The sequence below is a fragment of the Hyperoodon ampullatus genome (genome assembly GCF_949752795.1).
Source record: "Hyperoodon ampullatus genome assembly, chromosome: 4".
Lineage (NCBI taxonomy): Eukaryota > Metazoa > Chordata > Mammalia > Artiodactyla > Ziphiidae > Hyperoodon > Hyperoodon ampullatus.
This window is the reverse complement of record NC_136917.1, coordinates 5,505,694-5,526,309: the sequence shown is the minus strand read 5'-3', so window position 1 is coordinate 5,526,309 and position 20,616 is coordinate 5,505,694. Positions and strand designations below refer to the sequence as shown.

Here is a 20,616-nt window from a genome sequence, read left to right as displayed (position 1 = left end):
CTCAGTAGTTTTGGCGCACGGGCTTAGCTGTTCTGTGGCATGTGGGATCTTCCCGGACCAGGGCTCAAACCTGTGTCCCCTGCATTGGCAGGCGGATTCTTAACCACTGCGCCACCAGGGAAGCCCCGGTTTTTGTTGTTGTTGTTGTTTTAAGTTCTAGGAGCAGCAAAACGTGTGTGCGTTTGTAAATCTACCCTTCAGCTGGCCCACCCCAACATCCTCACCATAACTCTAAGTCTTTTACTCTTTCTCAGGCAGTTATTTCGGCACTGTTGAGGTTCACCCAGTCCCTTCTCTTTTTTGCCATTGGCAGTGGCTCCCAAGCTGTTTCTTGTATATTAATTAGTCTGATAGTTTGGAATTTGACTAGAATGAAGAGCTGGATGAAAGGGTCATTCACGCTCCACTGCTATAAACCAGCTAATTCAAGTTAATCACATCTCCCAAACTCTAACCCTAAATTCTAATAGGGTACTTGGTGTAATGATTTACCAAAATAAATAAATTCACTTGTAAAGGGAACAAGATTTATTTGATTTTGAAAGTTTCCAGAATTCTCTATTCTATTTCACTTCTTGATTCTCCCCCTCACTTTGCTTAAGTGTGCTTTTCCAGTTCTATAAGAACAGGGATAAATAGTACTAATAATAATGCACTTTTTTAAAGCCCTTATACATATAAGGTAAGTGAGGCACAGAAACGTGAAGTAACTTGCCCAAGGTCACTAAGCTGGGAAGTATTGGAACCAGGATTCAAAGCCAAGTTTGTCCAGTCTCAGCACTTAAGGTTTGCAGTAGCTCATCTCCCTGGTCCTTTGACTCTCACCCAGACTTTACTCAGAATTGCTTACTTGAAAACACACATTTATCGTTTTCAATATTCTTTCCACATGTAAGTAACAAGCAGCAGGAAGAATAAAAGCAGGCCTAGCCAGCTCCCTGGGGAGGAGGAATTTTAGCTGCTCTTTGCGATCTTGCTTCTCCCTTATGTCTTCAGTGCAAAAAGATTTCTGAATATGGACAGAATTCTCTTCTGACTAACTCTATATATAATATTTCTCAAATGTGTTGAACAAAGATGTTGATGAGAGTTGCAAGAAAAATACATGTTGCTCTGTCATATAAGATCAGAAGGCAATAGGTTACAAGTTTTCCAATAGTGTGTACTGCAGAACTTCTCAGATACTTTAATAAAGGGGAAGGGAGGGGGAGGGAGGTACTAGTATATAATATTTCTAATTATTTAACCACAGAAACCTTTTATTCCAAGGACCATATCCCAGGACTACTTACAGGAGAGGTGGGATCACAATTTAGAAATTTGTCTTAAATGCATTGAAGGTGTTTTGGATGTATCATAACCATCACAGGGAGAAACCTTTTCATATATACATGCATCCTTCCCCATTATTATCACCAAATTATGATTCATGGGGACTGAGTAGTGGTCTGGGCATGCATATTTTTTAAATGTTCTCCCAGATGATCTTAATATGAACCTACCACTAGTTCATCAAAAACCTGTATAATAAAGGGAAGGTGTTACTTCCAAAAAACACTCATCATAATAATGGGAATAAAGCCACCATCTACAGGAGTCTTACATGTTTTGCCCATATTGTCCTTTGTCCTCATGACCATCCTGTGAGGGGGACATCACTACTCCATTAGACAGATAGATGAAAACCCTAAGGTACAGAAAAGGCAAAATTCACCACTTGTCTCAGAGAAGATTTTGAACACCTGCAAATGTGGTTTGTTTGTAAATTTAATACCTTAAATAATTAGTATTAATGACTTTTTTTAGCTTGTTATTCCTATTGGCTATGAGACTTTTATTTTGCCAAAAGGGGGTTTTTACTAACCTCAGAGATTTCTAGAAACTCCCAACCCCACACCATATACCCACGACCATTTTCACTGCTGTGTTCTGTTCATCCAGAGTCAGTAAGACAAACTTTGTCCCAGCTCCTCTAGATCAGCACTTCTCAAGGTGGAGTCTGCCAAACCCTTATCTCAAGAGATATTTCTTAAAAAACAAGGTCTGTGGTCAAATCTGATTAGGAGGCCGGAGTCCTGTGGACCCCTGTTGGAGGTTCCAATGTCCATGAACATTTTAAGGTCTCAGAGAAGACCTAGAGGAAGGAGGCCAGTTAAACTTTCTTTAACCCTGAGCTTTCCAAACTTATTTAACCTCAGAACCATTTGGGGCACAATAATTTTTCACCTTCATGTGGAAACTTGAACACATTAATCTACATTGTGTGGAACACAAGTGATCACAACAGGTGAGGAATGACCGAGAGGCTGACCATCCTCATGGCTTAGACAGCTCATCCTTGCCTTTCCTGTCTAAGTTCAGAGGAAATTATAAACATGAGAGAGCTTCTCAAAAGGATCTTTCCCCTGTGACACAGCACATCATTCTCAAGGTTGCCAAAGAGTTAGTTTCAAAATCCATTTCCCAGAATGCAACTTGGACCAAGTCAGGTTTTGGGTTTTTTTTTTTTTTTTTTCAATTGGAACTTTTATCATGATGGGCCATCTTTAGTTTCACAACATTATTGACCTGTTCTTGAAATATTTATTCCTACATCCCATTGCTGGGAAAAGGACAGAAAAGGAAGGAATACAAAATTAGGATTATGCCGAGGTCTGCAGAACAGGCAAGAGGACTTCATTAGAGAATTAAATTGTACAGTTTTCTCTTTGGGGACATTTTTTGACACCTAAAATCTCTTCTTTTTAAAAAAATTTTTTAATTGAAGTATAGTTAATTTACAATATTATTTTAATTTATGCTGTACAGCAAAATGAGTCAGTTCTACACATATATACATTCTTTTTTCATATTCTTTTCCATTATGGTTTATCAAAGAATATTGAATCTAATTCCCTGTGCTATACAGTAGGACCTTGTTGTTTATCAATTCTGTATATAATAGTTTGCATCTGCTAATCCCAAACTCCCAATCCATCCTTCTTCCACTGCCCCCGGCTTAGTAAAATCTCTTCTTTAAAGGGGTTCCAAGATGGGCACTAGAGATTTCACACCTGAAAATAAGTATGTGCCATTTATTTTGGTAGATGGAACATTTACCAAAGCCAAAGAATCAGAAATGAATTCTTCCAATTAGTATTTCAGAGCAATTCTCCTAGTTATCTTTTATCCAAACCATTGAAGCCCAAATCCTACTGAAGTGTGTGTCAGATCATTTCCCAGTGACAAGGAATTGGAGACACCAAGTTGACATGGACTAGCCTCTTCAGCATCACCCGAAAGCTTGTCAGAAATGCAAAATTTCAGGCCCTGCCCCAAACTAAACCAGACTCTGCAGTTTAAGAGATCCCCAGGTGATTCATGTGCAATTGAAGTTGGAAAGTACTGGCCTAGAGCACCATTGATTAATGTAATAATTGTGCCTATCTGTTTTATTGCCCACGTGAAAGATTCTTAATTGACTCTGCCTTTTAACTAGCTTGAATTCCACTGACGGTTAGTGCTTTTAAGCCATTTGCTCAACTAAAAAGAGCCATTGTAAGCTGGATCCTCCGCAGTGAATGTGTGTGCTGATTTAACATATTTAGACAGGAGAGCACTTTACCTACGGAGTTGAGGTGGGATGGGGAATTATCTGTCACCATCCCAGTTCAGTGATGATGCATCTTGAATGAAACAAAAAGTCTCTGCCTCTCCAATCAACTTGTCTGCCCTGAGGACCAGAGAAGAATCCTCTTTCCTGGTGGATTTGATAATGGGACTGCCCCTAGTGGGCTGTTACACATTTTCTTGAAGAATGATACTTAGGGCGAGCTGCCCGTGACGTTGCCTGCGCTGTTTGAAACTGCAGAACCCGTTACCAGCTTGGGGCAACTACCGTTCTGGCTGGTTCCGGAGCCCGTGCGTGCCAGGAGGGCTAGTGGCGGTCGGGAGGTGGCTCTAGCCTTTCGCGTCTCTGCAGCCTGGAGACTAGAACCGGCACTTTGGTAGGACGCCACCTCCAATCGCAGCGCTGGCGCGGGCGGAGGCTAAAACACACGAGTCCTGAGACTGAGGAAAATGCGCCAAGTTCCCGTCGGCGGTGTAGTGGGGAAGACCCCAGCGGTTCGGGCGCCGGGCGAGCGGAGCCGCCTCTGGCGCTCCTTGCCGTCCCGGGGCGGGGATGGGGGCGGGCGCGGTCGGGCGCCGCTTCAGGGATGTAGTCGGTGCCGGCGCCCAGGCAGGACCGAGCCGCAGCAGAGGTTCCCGCTCTTGAGAGCGAATGGTCACTCCCCTGCGGGGAGGGCGATCCGGCCAGCTTTTCCGTGGGTCGCGGGCCCCCGCAGGCTCGGGGCAGGGGCTCACCTGTCGCCCCCGCCCTCAGCCAGGTTAGACTTGTCGGCGTCACCGCCGCGGACCTCGCTCTGGGCCATGACCATAGTTACGGGAGAAACATATGTGATGTCACAACCCCCAGTGATAAGGACAGCCAGGAGCGAGAAATGGTATAGCAGAAGATACGGCACCTGGTCAAATGTTATATTCTAGATATGCTTGGTGATTACAGGCTCCCTGTATAAATGAATTCTCGTCAGCTCCTTGGGATTTGAAGAGAAAATGCCCCATGTCATACCTAGTGAAAGTAATAGGCTTTCAAGAGGTAGTCCCTCAAAAAAAACCCAGACGTTCCTTGAAGTTTTTTCAGAAAAAGGAAACCAAGAGAGCCTTGGATTTCACAGATTCTCAAGGAAATGAAGAAAAAACTTCTGAATATAGAGGATCTGAAGTTGATCAAGTTGTTCCTGCAGCACAGTCCTCACGTGTCAACTGTGCGAAGAGAAAAAACTTGTTACCGTTTGTGGGACTGAATAATCTCGGCAATACTTGTTATCTTAATAGTATACTTCAGGTATTATATTTTTGTCCTGGTTTTAAATCTGGAGTGAAGCACTTATTTAATATTATTTCAAGGAAGAAAGAAGCCCTAAAAGATGAAGCCAGTCAAAAAGCTAAGGGAAATTGCAAAGGAGATTGTTCAGTAAGTTTTGAACTAATATGCAGCTTACATTCCTTGATCATTTCAGTCGAACAGCTTCAGGCTAGTTTTCTCTTACATCCAGAGAAATATACTCGTAAACTTGCTACTCAGCCAAGGCGACTACTTAACACACTCAGGAAACTCAACCCTATGTATGGAGGATATCTACAGCATGATGCACAGGAAGTATTACAGTGTATTTTGGGACACATTCAAGAAACATGCCAACTCCTAAAAAAAGGAGTAAAAAATGTGGCAGAGTTATCTACTAAGGTAGAAGAAAAACATCAGAAAGAGGAAATGAGTGGTGATAACAGCATGGAGATGGACAGTAGGAGGCATTCTGAAGACTATAAAGAAAAATTGCCAAAAGTACATGGGAAAAGAAAAAGTGACACTGAACTTGGTAACATGAAGAAAAAAGTTAAAGTCTCTAAGGACCACCAGTCTTTGAAAGAAAACCAGAGACAAACCAGATCAAAAAGAAAAGCTACAGTTGATTCATCAGATATTCCTGCTAAAATAATCCGCAAGTACATTTCTGAAAATGAGAGTGCAAGACGCTCACAAAAGAAATCAAGAGGTAAAAGAAACTGGTTACAGTCTGCAGCTAAGCAACTCAGCATTATTTCTAAATTCTTTAGTCTGGGTACAATAACAACAAACCAAGAATCCAAAGGACAATCTAAAGAAAATGAATGTGGTCTTGAAGAGGACATGGGGAAGTATGAGGATGATAATACAGCTGATGGTTGTGGACTTGAATCTCCAGGGAAGAACGTTATGCCTGTTAATGAAGTTAAGCCCATAAACAGAGGCGCAGAGCAAACTGGGTTTGAGCTCGTGGAGAGATTATTTCAAGGTCAGCTGGTCATCAGGACTCGTTGCTCAGAATGTGAAAGTTCAACAGAAAGAAGAGAAGATTTTCAAGACATCATTGTACCAGTGCAAGAAGATGAGCTTTCCAAAGTAGAGGAGAGTCCTGAAAGTTCTTCAGAGCCAAAAACAGAAATGAAGACCCTGAGATGGGCAATTTCCCAGTTTGCTTCAGTGGAGAGGATTGGAGGAGAAAATAAATATTTCTGTGAAAATTGCCATCATTATACTGAAGCTGAACGAAGTCTTTTGTTTGACACAATGCCTGAAGTTCTAACTATTCATTTGAAGTGCTTTGCTGCTAGTGGCTTGGAGTTTGATTGTTATGGTGGTGGACTTTCCAAGATCAACACTCCTTTACTGATACCTCTTAAACTGTCACTAGAAGAATGGAGCACAAAGCCAACCAATGACAGCTATGGATTATTTGCAGTTGTGATACATAGTGGCATTACAATTAGTAGCGGGCATTATACTGCTTCTGTTAAAGTCACTGACCTTAACAGTTTAGAACTAGATGAGGAAAATTTTGTGATCGACCAACTGTGTGAAGTAGGTAAGCCAGAACCATTGAATGAGGAGGAAGCAAGGGGTGTGGTCGAAAACTATGACGATGAAGAAGTGTCGATTAGAGTCAGTGGAAATACCCAGCCAAGTAAAGTTTTGAACAAAAAAAATGTAGACGCTCTTGGACTTCTCAGAGGACAAAAGACTAAAGCAGATGATGAGTTATACAACAAAGCATCTCATCCTGATGAAGTTGCCAGTACAGCATTTGCTGAAAATAGAAATTCTGAGACTAACAATACTAATGGGACCCATGAATCTGATAGAAACAAGGAATCCAATGACCAAAGAGGCATTAACATGAGTGATTTTGAAAACAAAATTTCATATGCAGTGCAAAGCTTAAAGGAGTATGAGGGGAAGTGGTTGCTTTTTAATGATTCTGAAGTGAAAGTTACTGAAGAGAAGGACTTTTTGAATTCTCTTTCCCCTTCTACATCTCCTACATCTACTCCTTACTTGCTATTTTATAAGAAATTATAGAGTGAGTGTATTTTCCTTGTGTGTGTATTAAACATTGGTAAATTGATTACATCAAAAAGTCTTTAGCTTATCTTTTGAAGCTATTGGATATTATTGGTCTCTCTAGGTTTTTATATAAATAGTGAAATCTGAGTTATTGAAAACCATGTTAATTTTTAGAATTCCTTTTCCTTAGTGGAGACTGGTGATTGATGCATTAGCTTCTGGGAACAAATTTGTATAGGTTCTTAACTGAATTATTCAAAATGGAAGCATTTAAACACTTTGAATTTACACCTATCTTTTGTGTTTGCTTTTTCAAATAAAGTGCTTGTATTTTTATGTCCATATTTTGGAGTAATTATCTACATGATGTTTATAGGTTCTGTGGTTTTTCAGCTAAGCAGCAGAATCTCATTTCAGTACATTTAGTTTTGTAAGTCATGAAGCCAGATCTTTGATGGGCTGTATTAGAGGCACGTGTATGTATTCACAATAGTGCACATTTTGTGCCTTCAGTCACTTTGAAAAGTGTCTCAGGAAACCTGAAGAGTCAGTCCTCTTCTATCTTCAAAAGAATTTTATATGTATTTATGAAAATGATCCTGTACCCTAGTAAATATTTTTCAGTGTGGACTAATTTGTATCTCTTCATAGTCATACTCTGCACGATCTGTATATAATGCAACGAACTTAGAGATGTGACCTTAAATTTAACTTTTTTAAAAAAACCAGGAGGTCAATAAAATTTAAACTGCTTAACAACTAAAAAAAAAAAAAAAAAAAGAATGATACTTAGTCTTTTTACTTTTGGACCAGTGATTAAACGTTGAGCAGAGATCAGATTTTCTATATCTTTTAATATAAGATCTACGTAACAGTATACAATAATACTACTACTAATAAACAACAGTATCAATAGATAACTTGGTTGAGCACGTACTCTGTGCTATAAGCAGCTCTTCTAAGTGTTTCATACCTATTATTTCTTTCTACTCCTTCTGAAAAACCCTATGAGAGAGGCACTTTGATTATCCCCATTTGACAAATGAAGCAAGAACAGTTCAATAACTCTGCAAGCAAAGGACTGAGCTCAGCTTTAAACCCAAGCAGAGTTCTTTTATTTTAACTTTTCATTATGGGAATTTTCAAGTATATACAAAAGTAAGAATAATATGATAAATTTTTATGTGCTCATCACCAAATTTCAACAATCAGCTCATAACCAATCTTGTTTTATCTAGATCCCCACCCTCTTCTCTCTGTTAATTATTTTGAAGCATGTCTTTTCAATATCCAGCATTGTATCTGTAAATATTTCATTATCTATCTGTCAAGAATAGGATTTTTTTAAATATACCATTCTATCTTTGTCATGCCTAAAATGGTGGCAATGATTCCTTGATCTCAACTTTCAAGTCGGTGTTCAATACGTCCAGTTTGTTTGAATAAGGATCAAAATAAGGCCAAATACTAAGATTACTTTCTTAAAACTCTTTTACTCTGTAGGTTCCCTATTCAGTTTTTTTTTTTGTTCCCTTGCGTATTTAGTTTTTGCTGCTGAATAAACCAAGTTGTTTGTCCCATAAAATTTCCCGTAGTCTGGATTTTGCTGACTGTGTTGTTTCCTTGTGGCTCCATTTTATGTTTTCCTACCCACTATATTTCTGTAAATTGGTGGTTGGATCTAGTGCCTAAATCAGACTCAGACTAGACTTGTGTTTGTGTGCATGTTTATGTCAACATTACATCATAGGAAATAAAGTGTGTTACCATCTTGAGGTACAAAATGTCTGGTGGTCTTTTTTCAGTGTAAGCAGTCATTGATGATCATTGTTTAGATCCATTAATTCAGTGGGGTTTGCAAAATGGTGACACTCTAACTCATGTATAAAGAGGAATTTCCCCTCATCAAGTATTTGGTTACTGTGCACTACCCTCTATAAAGGCAGGATAAGTGTTTGTTCCTTTCCTTTTATTTACCAGTTTTAAAACAATGACTTGATTCCCTAACATCCCCCAAAGTTGACCAATGAGTTTTTCTTTCTTAGTATCAATATGAACTCCTGGATTTAAACATGTTTGATGTATGTCAAATCATTGCAGTTATTATCTTGATTGACTATCCCATCTTTAGCCAGTGGGGACTTCTTCAAATTGGCTTCCAAGTTCTTTTGCCATGACCTCAGTAGTCTTTGATAAGTCTAGTCCCTTTCGATAGAAAAATGGCATTTAGAAATCATAGTAAGTACATGCTGGAGGTACTTTTTGCTATTGGGTTGATCATTGTTTCTAAGCCATTTAAGTGAACAGAACTAGGACTTTTTTTTTTTTAGGCTTAAATACATCAAGAATTATGCTGATACTTCAATTCAAATTCAGGGCTAGAGGGTTTTACTCAACCTCATCAATATCGAGTATGTAAATCCTTCTCCCACATCAGGCAAAGTCCTTAACCACTGTACTACACAGCTCCCTTTTTGATATTTGACACTCAACATTGGACACTCACCATTAGAAGTAGAATGAACAACATTTTCAAGATGAGAAAACTTAATTTCAGAGAGACTGAATCTTGTCAAGGATTACCTAGCTAATATAGTACTATAGCTAATATAGCACGGACACAGAATTGGAACTAAATTCTGATGTACCTGATTATTTCTCCCACTGCTAAAGTAAATTTTAGATTCTTTTGTATGTATTTTCCATTTGTCAAATAAATACAATTTTCATTTATATGAAAATACGAAGTTTTATAAGTTTTAGTTATAATTATATACAGTAATACTTAGTATGACCATGATGGACACAACCCTACAAAAAGCTGTTATTTTTATTTTTATAGCCCCCTGACTTCCTTTTTTTTTTTAAATTCAAACAAAAAGTCACAAAAATTATAATCATCCTCATCAGTTCACTCAGTCCCATGTAATTAATTTGTTTTTTCATCTTGATCTTTTGTTAGCACTTTTATGAATTCATCAGTTTTCCATTAGAGTTCTGAAAATGCTTATTCATTCAGTTCAGCACTGTAGTCAGTTACCAGAAACCTGTACTTGTCAGAGTCTTTTCCATGAATTCCTTGAAGATGAAACCCTTTTGTAGGATCATTTTTGCAAAAGCATCACAGTACACCCAGAATGGTCTGTAAATGACAAAAGACTTAAAAATGACCACGGTTAAAGATTTGATGAAAGTTCATATAATGCAATTGACAAGAAAATATAGTTATTTCTGAGATATACATTTAAAGTAATAACTAGAATTATGACTTATAACATTATACCAGAACATATAAGATTTTTAGAAATTTCATGTAATGTCTGAAACATTTATATTAACATATTTCCATACAAATAACCCAAAGAAAGTTTAGTATTACTTGTTTTTTGTTTGTTTGTTTATACTGCAGGTTCTTATTAGTCATCAATTTTATACACATCAGTGTATACATGTCAATCCCAATCGCCCAGTTCAGCACACCACCATCCCCACCCCACCACAGTTTTCCCCCCTTGGTGTCCATACATTTGTTCTCTACATCTGTGTCTCAACTTCTGCCCTGCAAACTGCTTCATCTGTACCATTTTTCTAGGTTCCACATACATGTGTTAATATACGATATTTCTTTTTCTCTTTCTGACTTACTTCACTCTGTATGACAATCTCTAGATCCATCCACGTCTCAACAAATGACTCAATTTTGTTCCTTTTTATGGCTGAGTTATATTCCATTGTATACATGTACCACATGTTCTTTATCCATATGTCTGTCGATGGGCATTTAGGATGCTTCCATGACCTGGCTATTGTAAATAGTGCTGCAATGAACATTGGGGTGCATGTGTCTTTTTGAATTATAGTTTTCTCTGGGTATATGCCCAGTGGTGGGATTGCTGGGTCGTATGGTAGTTCTATTTTTAGTTTTTTAAGGAAACTCCATACTGTTCTCCATAGTGGCTGTATCAATTTACATTCCCACCAAGAGTGCAAGAGGGTTCCCTTTTCTCCACACCCTCTCCAGCATTTGTTGTTTGTAGATTTCCTGATGATGCCCATTCTAACTGGTGTGCAGTGATACCTCATTGTAGTTTTGATTTGCATTTCTCTAATAATTAGTGATGTTAAGCAGCTTTTCATGTGCTTCTTGGCCATCTGTATGTCTTTTTGGAGAAATGTCTATTTAGGTATTCTGCCCATTTTTGGATTGGGTTGTTTGTTTCTTTAATATTGAGCTGCATGGGCTGTTTATATCTTTTGGAGATTAATCCTTTGTCCGTTTCTTCATGTGCAAATATTTTCTCCCATTCTGAGGGTTGCTTTTCATATTGTTTATGGTTTCCTTTGCTGTGCAAAAGCTTTGAAGTTTCATTAGGTCTCATTTGTTTATTTGTTTTTATTCCCATTACTCTAGGAGGTGGATCCAAAAAATCTTGCTGTGATTTATGTCAAAGAGTGTTCTTCCTATGTTTTCCTCTAAGAGTTTTATAGTGTGCGATCTTACATTTAGGTGTCAAATCCATTTTGACTTTATTTTTGTGTACGATGTTAGGGAGTGTTCTAATTTCATTCTTTTACATATAGCTGTCCAGTTTTCCCAGCATCACTTATTGAAGAGACTGTCTTTTCTCCATGGTATATCTTTGCCTCCTTTGTCATAGATTAGTTGACCAGAGGTGCGTGGGTTTCTCTCCGGGCTTACTATCTTGTTCCATTGATCTATGTTTCTGTTTTTGTGCCAGTACCATATTGTGTTGATTAGTGTAGCTTTCTAGTATAGTCTGAAGTCAGGGAGTCTGATTCCTCCAGCTCCGTTTTTTTCCCTCAAGACTGCTTTGGCTATTCAGGGTCTTTTGTGTCTCCATACAAATTTTACGAGGATTTCTTCTAGTTCTGTAAAAACTGCCATTGGTAATTTGATAGGGATTGCATTGAATCTGTAAATTGCTTTGGGTAGTATAGTCATTTTCACAGTATTGATTCTTCCAATCCAAGAATATGGTATATCTCTTCATCTGTTTGTATCATCTTTAATTTCTTTCATCAGTGTCTTATAGTTCTCTGCATACAGGCCTTTTGTGTCTTTAGGTAGGTTTATTCCTAGGTATTTTATTCTTTTTTGTTGCAATGGTAAATGGAAGTGTTTCCTTAATTACTCTTTCAGATTTTTCATCATTAGTGTATAGGAATGCAAGAGATTTCTATGCATTAATTTTGTATCCTGCCACTTTACCAAATCCATTGATTAGCTCTAGTAGTTTTCTGGTGGCACTTTTAGGATTCTCTATGTATAGTATCATGTCATCAGCAAATAATGACAGTTTTACTTCTTCTTTTCCAATTTGGATTCCTTTTATTTCTTTTTCTTCTCTGATTGCCATGGCTAGGACTTCCAAAACTATGTTGAATAATAGTGGTGAGAGTGGTCATCCCTGTCTCGTTTCTGATCTTAGAGGAAATGCTTTTAGTTTTGCACCATTGAGAATGATGTTTGCTGTGGGTTTGTTGTATATGGCCTTTATTATGTTGAGGTAGTTTCCCTCTATGCCCACTTTCTGGAAAGTTTTTATCATAAATGGGTGTTGAATTTTGTCAAAAGCTTTTTCTATATTTATTGAGATGATCATATGGTTTTTATTCTTCAATTTGCTAATATGGTGTATCACATTGATTGATTTGTGTATATTGAAGAATCCTTGCATCCCTGGGATAAATCCCACTTGATCATGGTGTATGATCCTTTTAATGTGTTGTTGGATTCTGTTTGCTAGTAGTTTGTTGAGGATTTTTGCATCTCTATTCATCAGTGATATTGGTCTGTAATTTTCTTTTCTTGTAGTATCTTTGTCTGGTTTTGATATCAGGGTGATGGTGACCTCATAGAATGAGTTTGGGAGTTTTCCTTCCTCTGCAATTTTTTGGAAGAGTTTGAGAAAGATGGGTGTTAGCTCTTCTCTAAAGGTTTGATAGAATTCGCCTGTGAAGCCATCTGGTCCTGGACTTCTGTTTGTTGGAAGATTTTTAATCACAGTTTCAATTTCATTACTTGTGATTGGTCTGTTCATATTTTCTCTTTCTTCCTGGTTCAGTCTTGGAAGGTTCTACCTTTCTAAGGATTTGTCCATTTCTTCCAGGTTGTCCATTTTATTGGTATAGAGTTGCTTGTAGTAGTCTCTTAGGATGCTTTGTATTTCTGCAATGTCTGTTGTAACTTCTCCTTTTTCATTTCTAATTTTATTGATTTGAGTCCTCTCACTCTTTTTCTTGATGAGTCTGGCTAATGATTTATGAATTTTGTTTATCTTCTCAAAGAACCAGCTTTTAGTTTTATTGACTTTTGCTGTTGTTTTTTTGTTTCTATTTCATTTATTTCTGCTCTGATCTTTATGATTTCTTTCCTTCTGCTAACTTTGGGTTTTCTTTGTTCTTCTTTCTCTAGTTCCTTTAGGTGTAAGGTTAGATTGTTTACTTGAGATTTTTCTTTTTTCTTGAGGTAGGCTTTCATAGCTATAAACTTCCCTCTTAGAACTGCATTTGCTGCCTCCCATAGGTTTTGGATCGTTGTGTTTTCATTGTCATTTTTCTTTAGGTATTTTTTCATTTCCTCCTTGATTTCTTCAGTGATCTCTTGGTTATTTAGTAACGTATTGTTTAACCTCCATCTGTTTGTTTTTCTTAGGTTTTTTCCCTGTAATTCATTTCTAATCTCATAGCGTTGTGATCAGAAAAGATGCTAGATATGATTTAAATTTTGTTAAATTTACTGGGGCTTGATTTGTGACCCAAGATGTGATCTATCCTGGAGAATGTTCCATGCGCACTTGAGAAGAAAGTGTAATCTGCTGTTTTGGGATGAAAGGTCCTATAAATATCAATTAAAACTTTCTCATCTATTGTGTCATTTAAAGCTTCTGTTTCCTTATTTATTTTTATTTTGGATGATCTGTCCATTGGTGTAAGTGAGATGTTAAAGTCCCCCAATATTACTGTGTCACTGTCGATTTCCTCTTTTATAGCTGTTAGCAGTTGCCTTATGTATTGAGGTGCTCCTATGTTGGGTGCAAATATATTTATAATATATTATAACTGTTATATCTTCTTCTTGGATTGATCCCTTGATCATTATGTAGTGTCCTTCCTTGTCTCTTGTAACATTCTTTATATTACAGTCTATTTTATCTGATATGAGTATAGCTACTCCAGCTTTCTTTTGATTTCTATTTGCATGGAATATCTTTTTCCATCCCCTCACTTTCAGTCTGTATGTGTCCCTAGGTCTGAAGTGTGTCTCTAGTAGACAGCATCTCTATGGGTCTTGTTTTTGTATCCATTCAGCAAGCCTGTATCTTTTGGTTGGAGCATTTAATCCATTCACATTTAACGTAATTATAGATATGTATATTCCTGTGACCATTTTGTTAATTGTTTTGGGTTTGTCTTAGTAGGTCCTTTTCTTCTTCTCTTGTGTTTCCCACTTAGAGAAATTCCTTTAGCATTTGTTGTAGAGCTGTTTTGGTGGTGCTGAATTCTCTTAGCTTTTGCTTGTCTGTAAAGCTTTTGATTTCTCCGTTGAATCTGAATGAGATCCTTGCTGGGTAGAGTAATCTTTGTTGTAGGTTCTTCCCTTTCATCACTTTAAATATATCGTGCCACTCCCTTCTGGCTTGTAGAGTTTCTGCTGAGAAATCAGCTGTTAACCTTATGGGAGTTCCCTTGTATGTTGTCATTTTTCCCTTGATGCTTTCAATAATTTTTCTTTGTCTTTATTTTTTGCCAGTTTGATTACTATGTGACTTGCCATGTTTCTCCTTGGGTTTATCCTGTATGGGACTCTCTGCACTTCCTGCACTTGGGTGGCTATTTCCTTTCCCATGTTAGGGAAGTTTTCGACTATCATCTCTTCAAATATTTTCTCTGGTCCTTTCTCTCTCTCTTCTCCTTCTGGGACCCCTATAATGCGAGTGTTCTTGCATTTAATGTTGTCACAGAGTTCTCTTAGGCTGTCTTCATTTCTTTTCATTGTTTTTTCTTTATTCTCTTCCACAACTGTTAATTCCACCATTCTGTCTTCCAGGTCACTTATCCATTCTTCCGCCTCAGTTATTCTGCTATTGATTCCTTCTAGTGTAGTTTTCATTTCAGTTATTGTATTGTTCATCTCTGTTTGTTTGTGTTTGTTTGTTCTTTAATTCTTCTAGGTCTTTGTTATACATTTCTTGCATCTTCTCGATCTTTGCCTCCATTCTTTTTCCAAGGTCCTGGATTATCTTCACTATCATTATTCTGAATTATTTTTCTGGAAGGTTGCCTATCTCCACTTCATTTAGTTGTTTTTCTGGGGTTTTATTTTGTTCCTTCATCTAGTACATAGCCCTCTGCCTTTTCATCTTGTTTACCTTTCTGTGAATGTGGTTTTTGTTCCACAGGCTGCAGGATTGTAGTTCTTCTTGCTTCTCTGACTTCCTTTTGGTGAATCTCTCCTCCAGAGTTCTGCTGGGGCATGGGTGCACACACACACGCACACAGACATGGGATGCCCCCTTCCCAATGGTTTGCCCACTTCTATTAAACATTCTTTTTCCATTTTTACCCCTTAAGGGCCTCATTAGGAAGCTCTGCCATGTTGTGTGAAAGATATAATCTCATTAAGGTGTTAAACAGATGAAATCTTTAACATCTTAAAGTTTTTCTCCCTCCCACTATCTCCATACCCCATGATAACATATTTATGTTGTAATAGTTGCCTTCACTGTCTTAAACACTATGGATAATTGTGGATATTTCAGGCCAATGTGGGAAATACTTGGTATCTCAAAGGAGAGACATACCACTCTAGTATATGGATTAGTCAGGACTCTTGGTTGCAGATGACAGAACTCCAGTTCAAAGTAGCTTGGACAAAAAGGAATCTTATTGGAAGGATACAGGGTGAGGTGGGCCTCAGAGTGATGTGGACCCGAAATTTCTATCCATCAGTACAATCTCCATCTCCTTTGTCTACATTTCTCTCCATGTTTGGTTTCAATCTCTCAAACCAGTTTGTTTCATGTGGAAGAAAAATTGGCAGCAATAAAACTGCATTTACGCCCTACCCCCCAGAAAGGGACTGGAGACCTTCCCTGTTGTCCAGCTTGAAAAGCATCCCAGGGAGAGGGAGTGATTAGCCTGGCTGGTGTCATGTGCCCACCCCTAGACCAATTCACTCTGGCCAGTGGGGAAGGATTCTGTCCTTGGCATCCTCTAGTTCAACTTCATGTTTGAAATTGGCCTGTGACGCAGGAGAGTACTGAGCAGCATATCAATAAATATCCATTGCATCTATTCTGCATCAGGGCTATATAAGCCTAACTTAGGTACAACAAAGGTCATCTATGCTTAAGGAGGGGGGTCCAGTGTCCTCTCTCCTATAGTCCCAGTGGCATTTCCTCTTCCCCAAAAACCCTTTCCCATCTGCCCTTTCTCTGCCTAGGCACCAGGTACCTGTGATGAATCCCTCCTTTCTTTGTGCTCCCATAGACTTCGTTCTTGCCACTCTCAACCACTGCACATACCTCTTTGTAGTTCATTCGATAAATTCATTTACTCAACCAGCCCCCGATGAGGTCCTTCTGTTGCCAGACACTGTGTTAGGATTTGTCACTGTTGTTGTTATCACAGGGGTGACTCATTATGATCATCTCTTCTGGAAATAACTGAATATAGATTTTCTCATACTGGAATTCCTACTCTCTTCTTTGTCACCTCTTTTGCCAAAACATGAGGTACAGAACATTGGATCTCATGTCATTTTCTTGCGTCTCAGTTATCCACAGCAATAAAAATGTGTACAGAAAAGAATGTCTTTGCAACACTCCCTTAAGGCTCCACTGCCCATCTGGTGGCAGCTGCTCATATTTCCAGCATCATGCATTCATGCATTCATTCACCAAATATTGACTGAATGCCTTCTATATGGCAAGTACTGTAGCATGCTCTGGGGGTCCAGGTGTAAACAAGAGAGATACAGGCTCTAAGAGGGAATTAAACAGACAATTGTTAACAAACAATTCCACCAATAATTAATTGATTCCTTTTAGGAATGACAGAAGAAATCATTCTTTTTTCAGTATTAGCTTCACATGCCAAACCCACGCCTTTTTGTTGGAAAAATGTCATGGGAAGATTTCAAGATTAAATTTAGTCTTCGCCCTGAATAAAAATCAGAATATTTATCCACTTATAAAAAAGGGAACACAGACTATAAGGAATACTTAAATAGACCTCTCCTCCCACAGCCCTCCAGCCCACTCTGTGTGCTTTTGTGGGAATCACTGGGGCAGGCAGGGAGACCCAGGTACTTACACACGCAGACAATTTCCTCATCCAGGGTCAGAGAGGAAAGTATCTGCCAGTCGCTGTTGCAGGTTATCTTGAAAAGAACTCTGACCAGAAAGCAGGAAGGTTATCAAGTTCTGGTAAATGTCATCAGTTTTCAGATAGAATTCTCAGAAATCACCGGGTTGATTTGCATGTCGCATGTCAGGGAGGAAACCTCAGTCACCTGACTCAGCAGCTGGGGCATGAAGAACATTTAATTCTACCATTTATCCAAACTAGTATGCTAAAAAAATATATATTTTTTAACCACTTTAAGTAGTACTCTTCTAAGGTCACATTATATCTCCTGTGTAGCTGCCCAGGTTGGTGTGGTTTGTGTACCCTGTAACCCCGGTCCTTGCAGAGTCCCTGTGAGCCTGTGAGTCCTTGCAGAGTCCACAAATGACTTACAAATGCTGCTTTGTCATCCTCCTCCTGGCATGGAGTGGAGATGGCTCTTCTAGTCGTCTAACCTGAGGGTTGTGTAAAAACACACACTGAGAGCTTTGCAGAAGCTTGGCAATCCCTTGTTCAACTCTTCTTTTTCACATACATCACCAGCTTATGATAAAAGCTCAATATGTAAGTGCTTTCTCTGTTGGAGGAAAGAGTTTAGCTGATTTCTCTTTCTTCAATGAACAGAATCTTTAGTTTTATTTTTTTAATGAGCTTAGCTCTTTATTTTTTTGTTTTGCTTTTCATTTTCTTTGAGTTTTATTGAGATATAATTGACATACGGCACTGTTTCTGTTTAAGGTGTAGAGTATAGTGATGTGACTGACATACATCATGAAATGATTACCACAATGAGTTTAGTGATCATCCATCATCTCATAGATACAAAATAAAAGAAAATGAAAAAGTATGTTTTTCCTTGTGATGAGGATTCTTAGGAGTTATTCTCTTACCAATTTTCATATATAACATACAGCAATGTTAATTCATGTCAGCAATGTTAATCATGTTGTACATTCCTTACCTAATAGTTATTTATCTTATAACTAGAAGTTCGTACCTTTTACTGCCTTCATCCAATTCCCCCTACCCCCACCTCCTGCCTCTGGTAACCATAAATCTGATCTCTTTTTCTATGAGTTTGTTTGATTGTTTGGCCAGTATTAAACTATAATTGACTTACAACAATATGTTAGTTCTGGTACACAACATAGTGATTCGATATTTCTATACATTACAAAATGATCACCGCAAATCTAGTTACCACCTGTCACCATACAAAGATACTACATTATTATTGACTATATTCCCCATATTGTACATTTCATCCCCATGGCTCATTTATTTTGTAACTGGAAGTTTGCTTTTGTTTCCCTTGCCTGAGGAACCAGATCCAAAACAATATTGCTAAGACTGATGTTAAAGAATGTACTATCTATGTTTTCTTCTAGGAGTTTTATGGTCTCAGGCCTCAGATTTAAGTCTTTAATCCATTTTGAGTTTATTTTTGTATGTAGTATGAGAAAGTAGTACAGTTTATTTCACATGTAGCTGTCCAGTTTTCCCAGCACCATTTATTGAGGAGACTGTCTTTCATTGTATATTCTTGCCTCCTTTGTCATAGGTTAATTGACTATAAGCATGGGTTTATTTCTGGGCTCTCTATTCTGTTCCATTGATCTATGTGTCATTTTTTATGCCAGTACCATGCCGGCTTGATGACTGTAGTATAGTTTGAAATCAGGGAGTGTGATACTTCCAGTTCTTCTGTTCTTTCTCAACATTATTTTGGCTATTCTGCATCATTCGTGCTTCTAATTAAATTTTAGAATTATTTGTTCTAGTTCTGTAAAATTTACCATTGGTGTTTTAATAGGGATTATATTGAATCTATAGATTGCACTGGGTAGTACGGTCACTTTAACAATATTATTTCTTCCAGTCCATGAGAATGGTGTACCTTTCCATTTGTTTGTGTTGTCTTCAGTTTCTTTTATCAGTATCTTACAGTTTCCCAAATACAGGTCTTTAATCTCCTTGGTTAGATTTATTCCTAGGTATTTTATTCTTTTTGATGCAAATGTAAATGGGATTGTTTTCTTAATTTCTCTTTCTGATAGTTCATTGTTAGTGTATAGAAATGCAACAGGTTTCTATGTATTAATTTTGTATCCTGCAGCTTTACCAAATTCACTGATGGGTTCTAGTAGTTTTTTGTTGGCGTCTTTAGCATTTTCTATGTGTAGTATCATGTCATCTGCAAATAGTGACCTTTTACTTCTTCCTTCCCTATTTAGATGCCTTTTACTTCTTTCTCTTGTCTGATTGCAATAGCTAGGTCTTCCAATACTATGTTGAATAAAAGTGGTAATAGGTGGCATCCTTGTCTAGTTCTTGATGTTAGAGGAAATGCTTTCAGCTTTTCACTGTTGAGTATGATGTTGCTTGCAGGTTTGTCTTACATGGGTTTTATTATGTTTAGTTGTATTCCCTCTATGCCCACTTTGTTGAGAGGTTTTTTTTTTTTTACATAAATGGATGTTGAATTTTGTCAGAAGCTTTTTCTGCATCTCTTGAGATGGCCATATGACTTTTTATTCTTCAGTTTGTTAATATGGTGCATCACATTGATTTGCAGGTATTGAATGATCCCTGCATCCCTGGAATAAATCCCACTTTATCATGGTAAATGATCCTTTTAATGTATTGTTAAATTTGGTTTGCTAATATTTTGTTGAGGATTTTTCCATATATACTTATCATTGATATTGGCCTATAATTTTTCTCTTTTTTTAACATCTTTATTGGAGTATAATTGCTTTACAATGGTGTGTTAGTTCCTACTATATAACAAAGTGAATCAGTTATACATATACATATGTTCCCATATCTCTTCCCTCTTGCGTCTCCCTCCCTCCCATCCTCCCTATCCCACCCCTCTAGGTGGTCACAAACCACCTAGCTGATCTCCCTGTGCTATGCAGCTGCTTCCCACTAGCTAGCTATTTTACGTTTGGTATTGTATATATGTCCATCCCACTCTCTCAGTTTGTCATGGCTTACCCTTCCTCCTCCCCATATCTAATTTTTCTTTTTTTGTCTTTGGTTTTGGAATCAGGGTGATGCTGAACTCATAGAATGAGTTTGAAAGCATTCCTCTTCAATTTTTAGGAATAGTTTGAGAAGCGTAGGAAGTAACTCTTCTTTACGTATTTGGTAGAATTTACCTGTGAAGCCATCTGGTCCTGGAGTTTTGCTTATTGGGAGCTTTTTTGGCTACTGATTCAATTTCATTTGTGGTATTAGTGGTCTGTTCATATTTTATATTTCTTTCTGATTCAGTCTTGGGAGATCATATGTTTCTACCAGTTTATCCATTC

General features: G+C 37.9%; 2 protein-coding genes across 2 annotated transcripts in view; both read left to right on the top strand.

Annotated features, from left to right (window-relative positions):
• The window catches only part of ATP10B (ATPase phospholipid transporting 10B (putative)), a gene marked incomplete at its 3' end in the record, with an annotated part of 338,125 nt that overhangs the window by 259,673 nt on the left and 57,836 nt on the right, over positions 1–20,616 (top strand). The gene's annotated exons all lie outside the window — the stretch shown is intronic.
• LOC307051466 (ubiquitin carboxyl-terminal hydrolase 1-like) lies at positions 4,597–6,943 on the top strand (the record flags this gene model as incomplete). Its single annotated transcript, XM_079701837.1, is given in 2 exon segments — positions 4,597–4,659; positions 4,661–6,943. Coding segments are annotated over 2 exon segments (2,346 nt in total).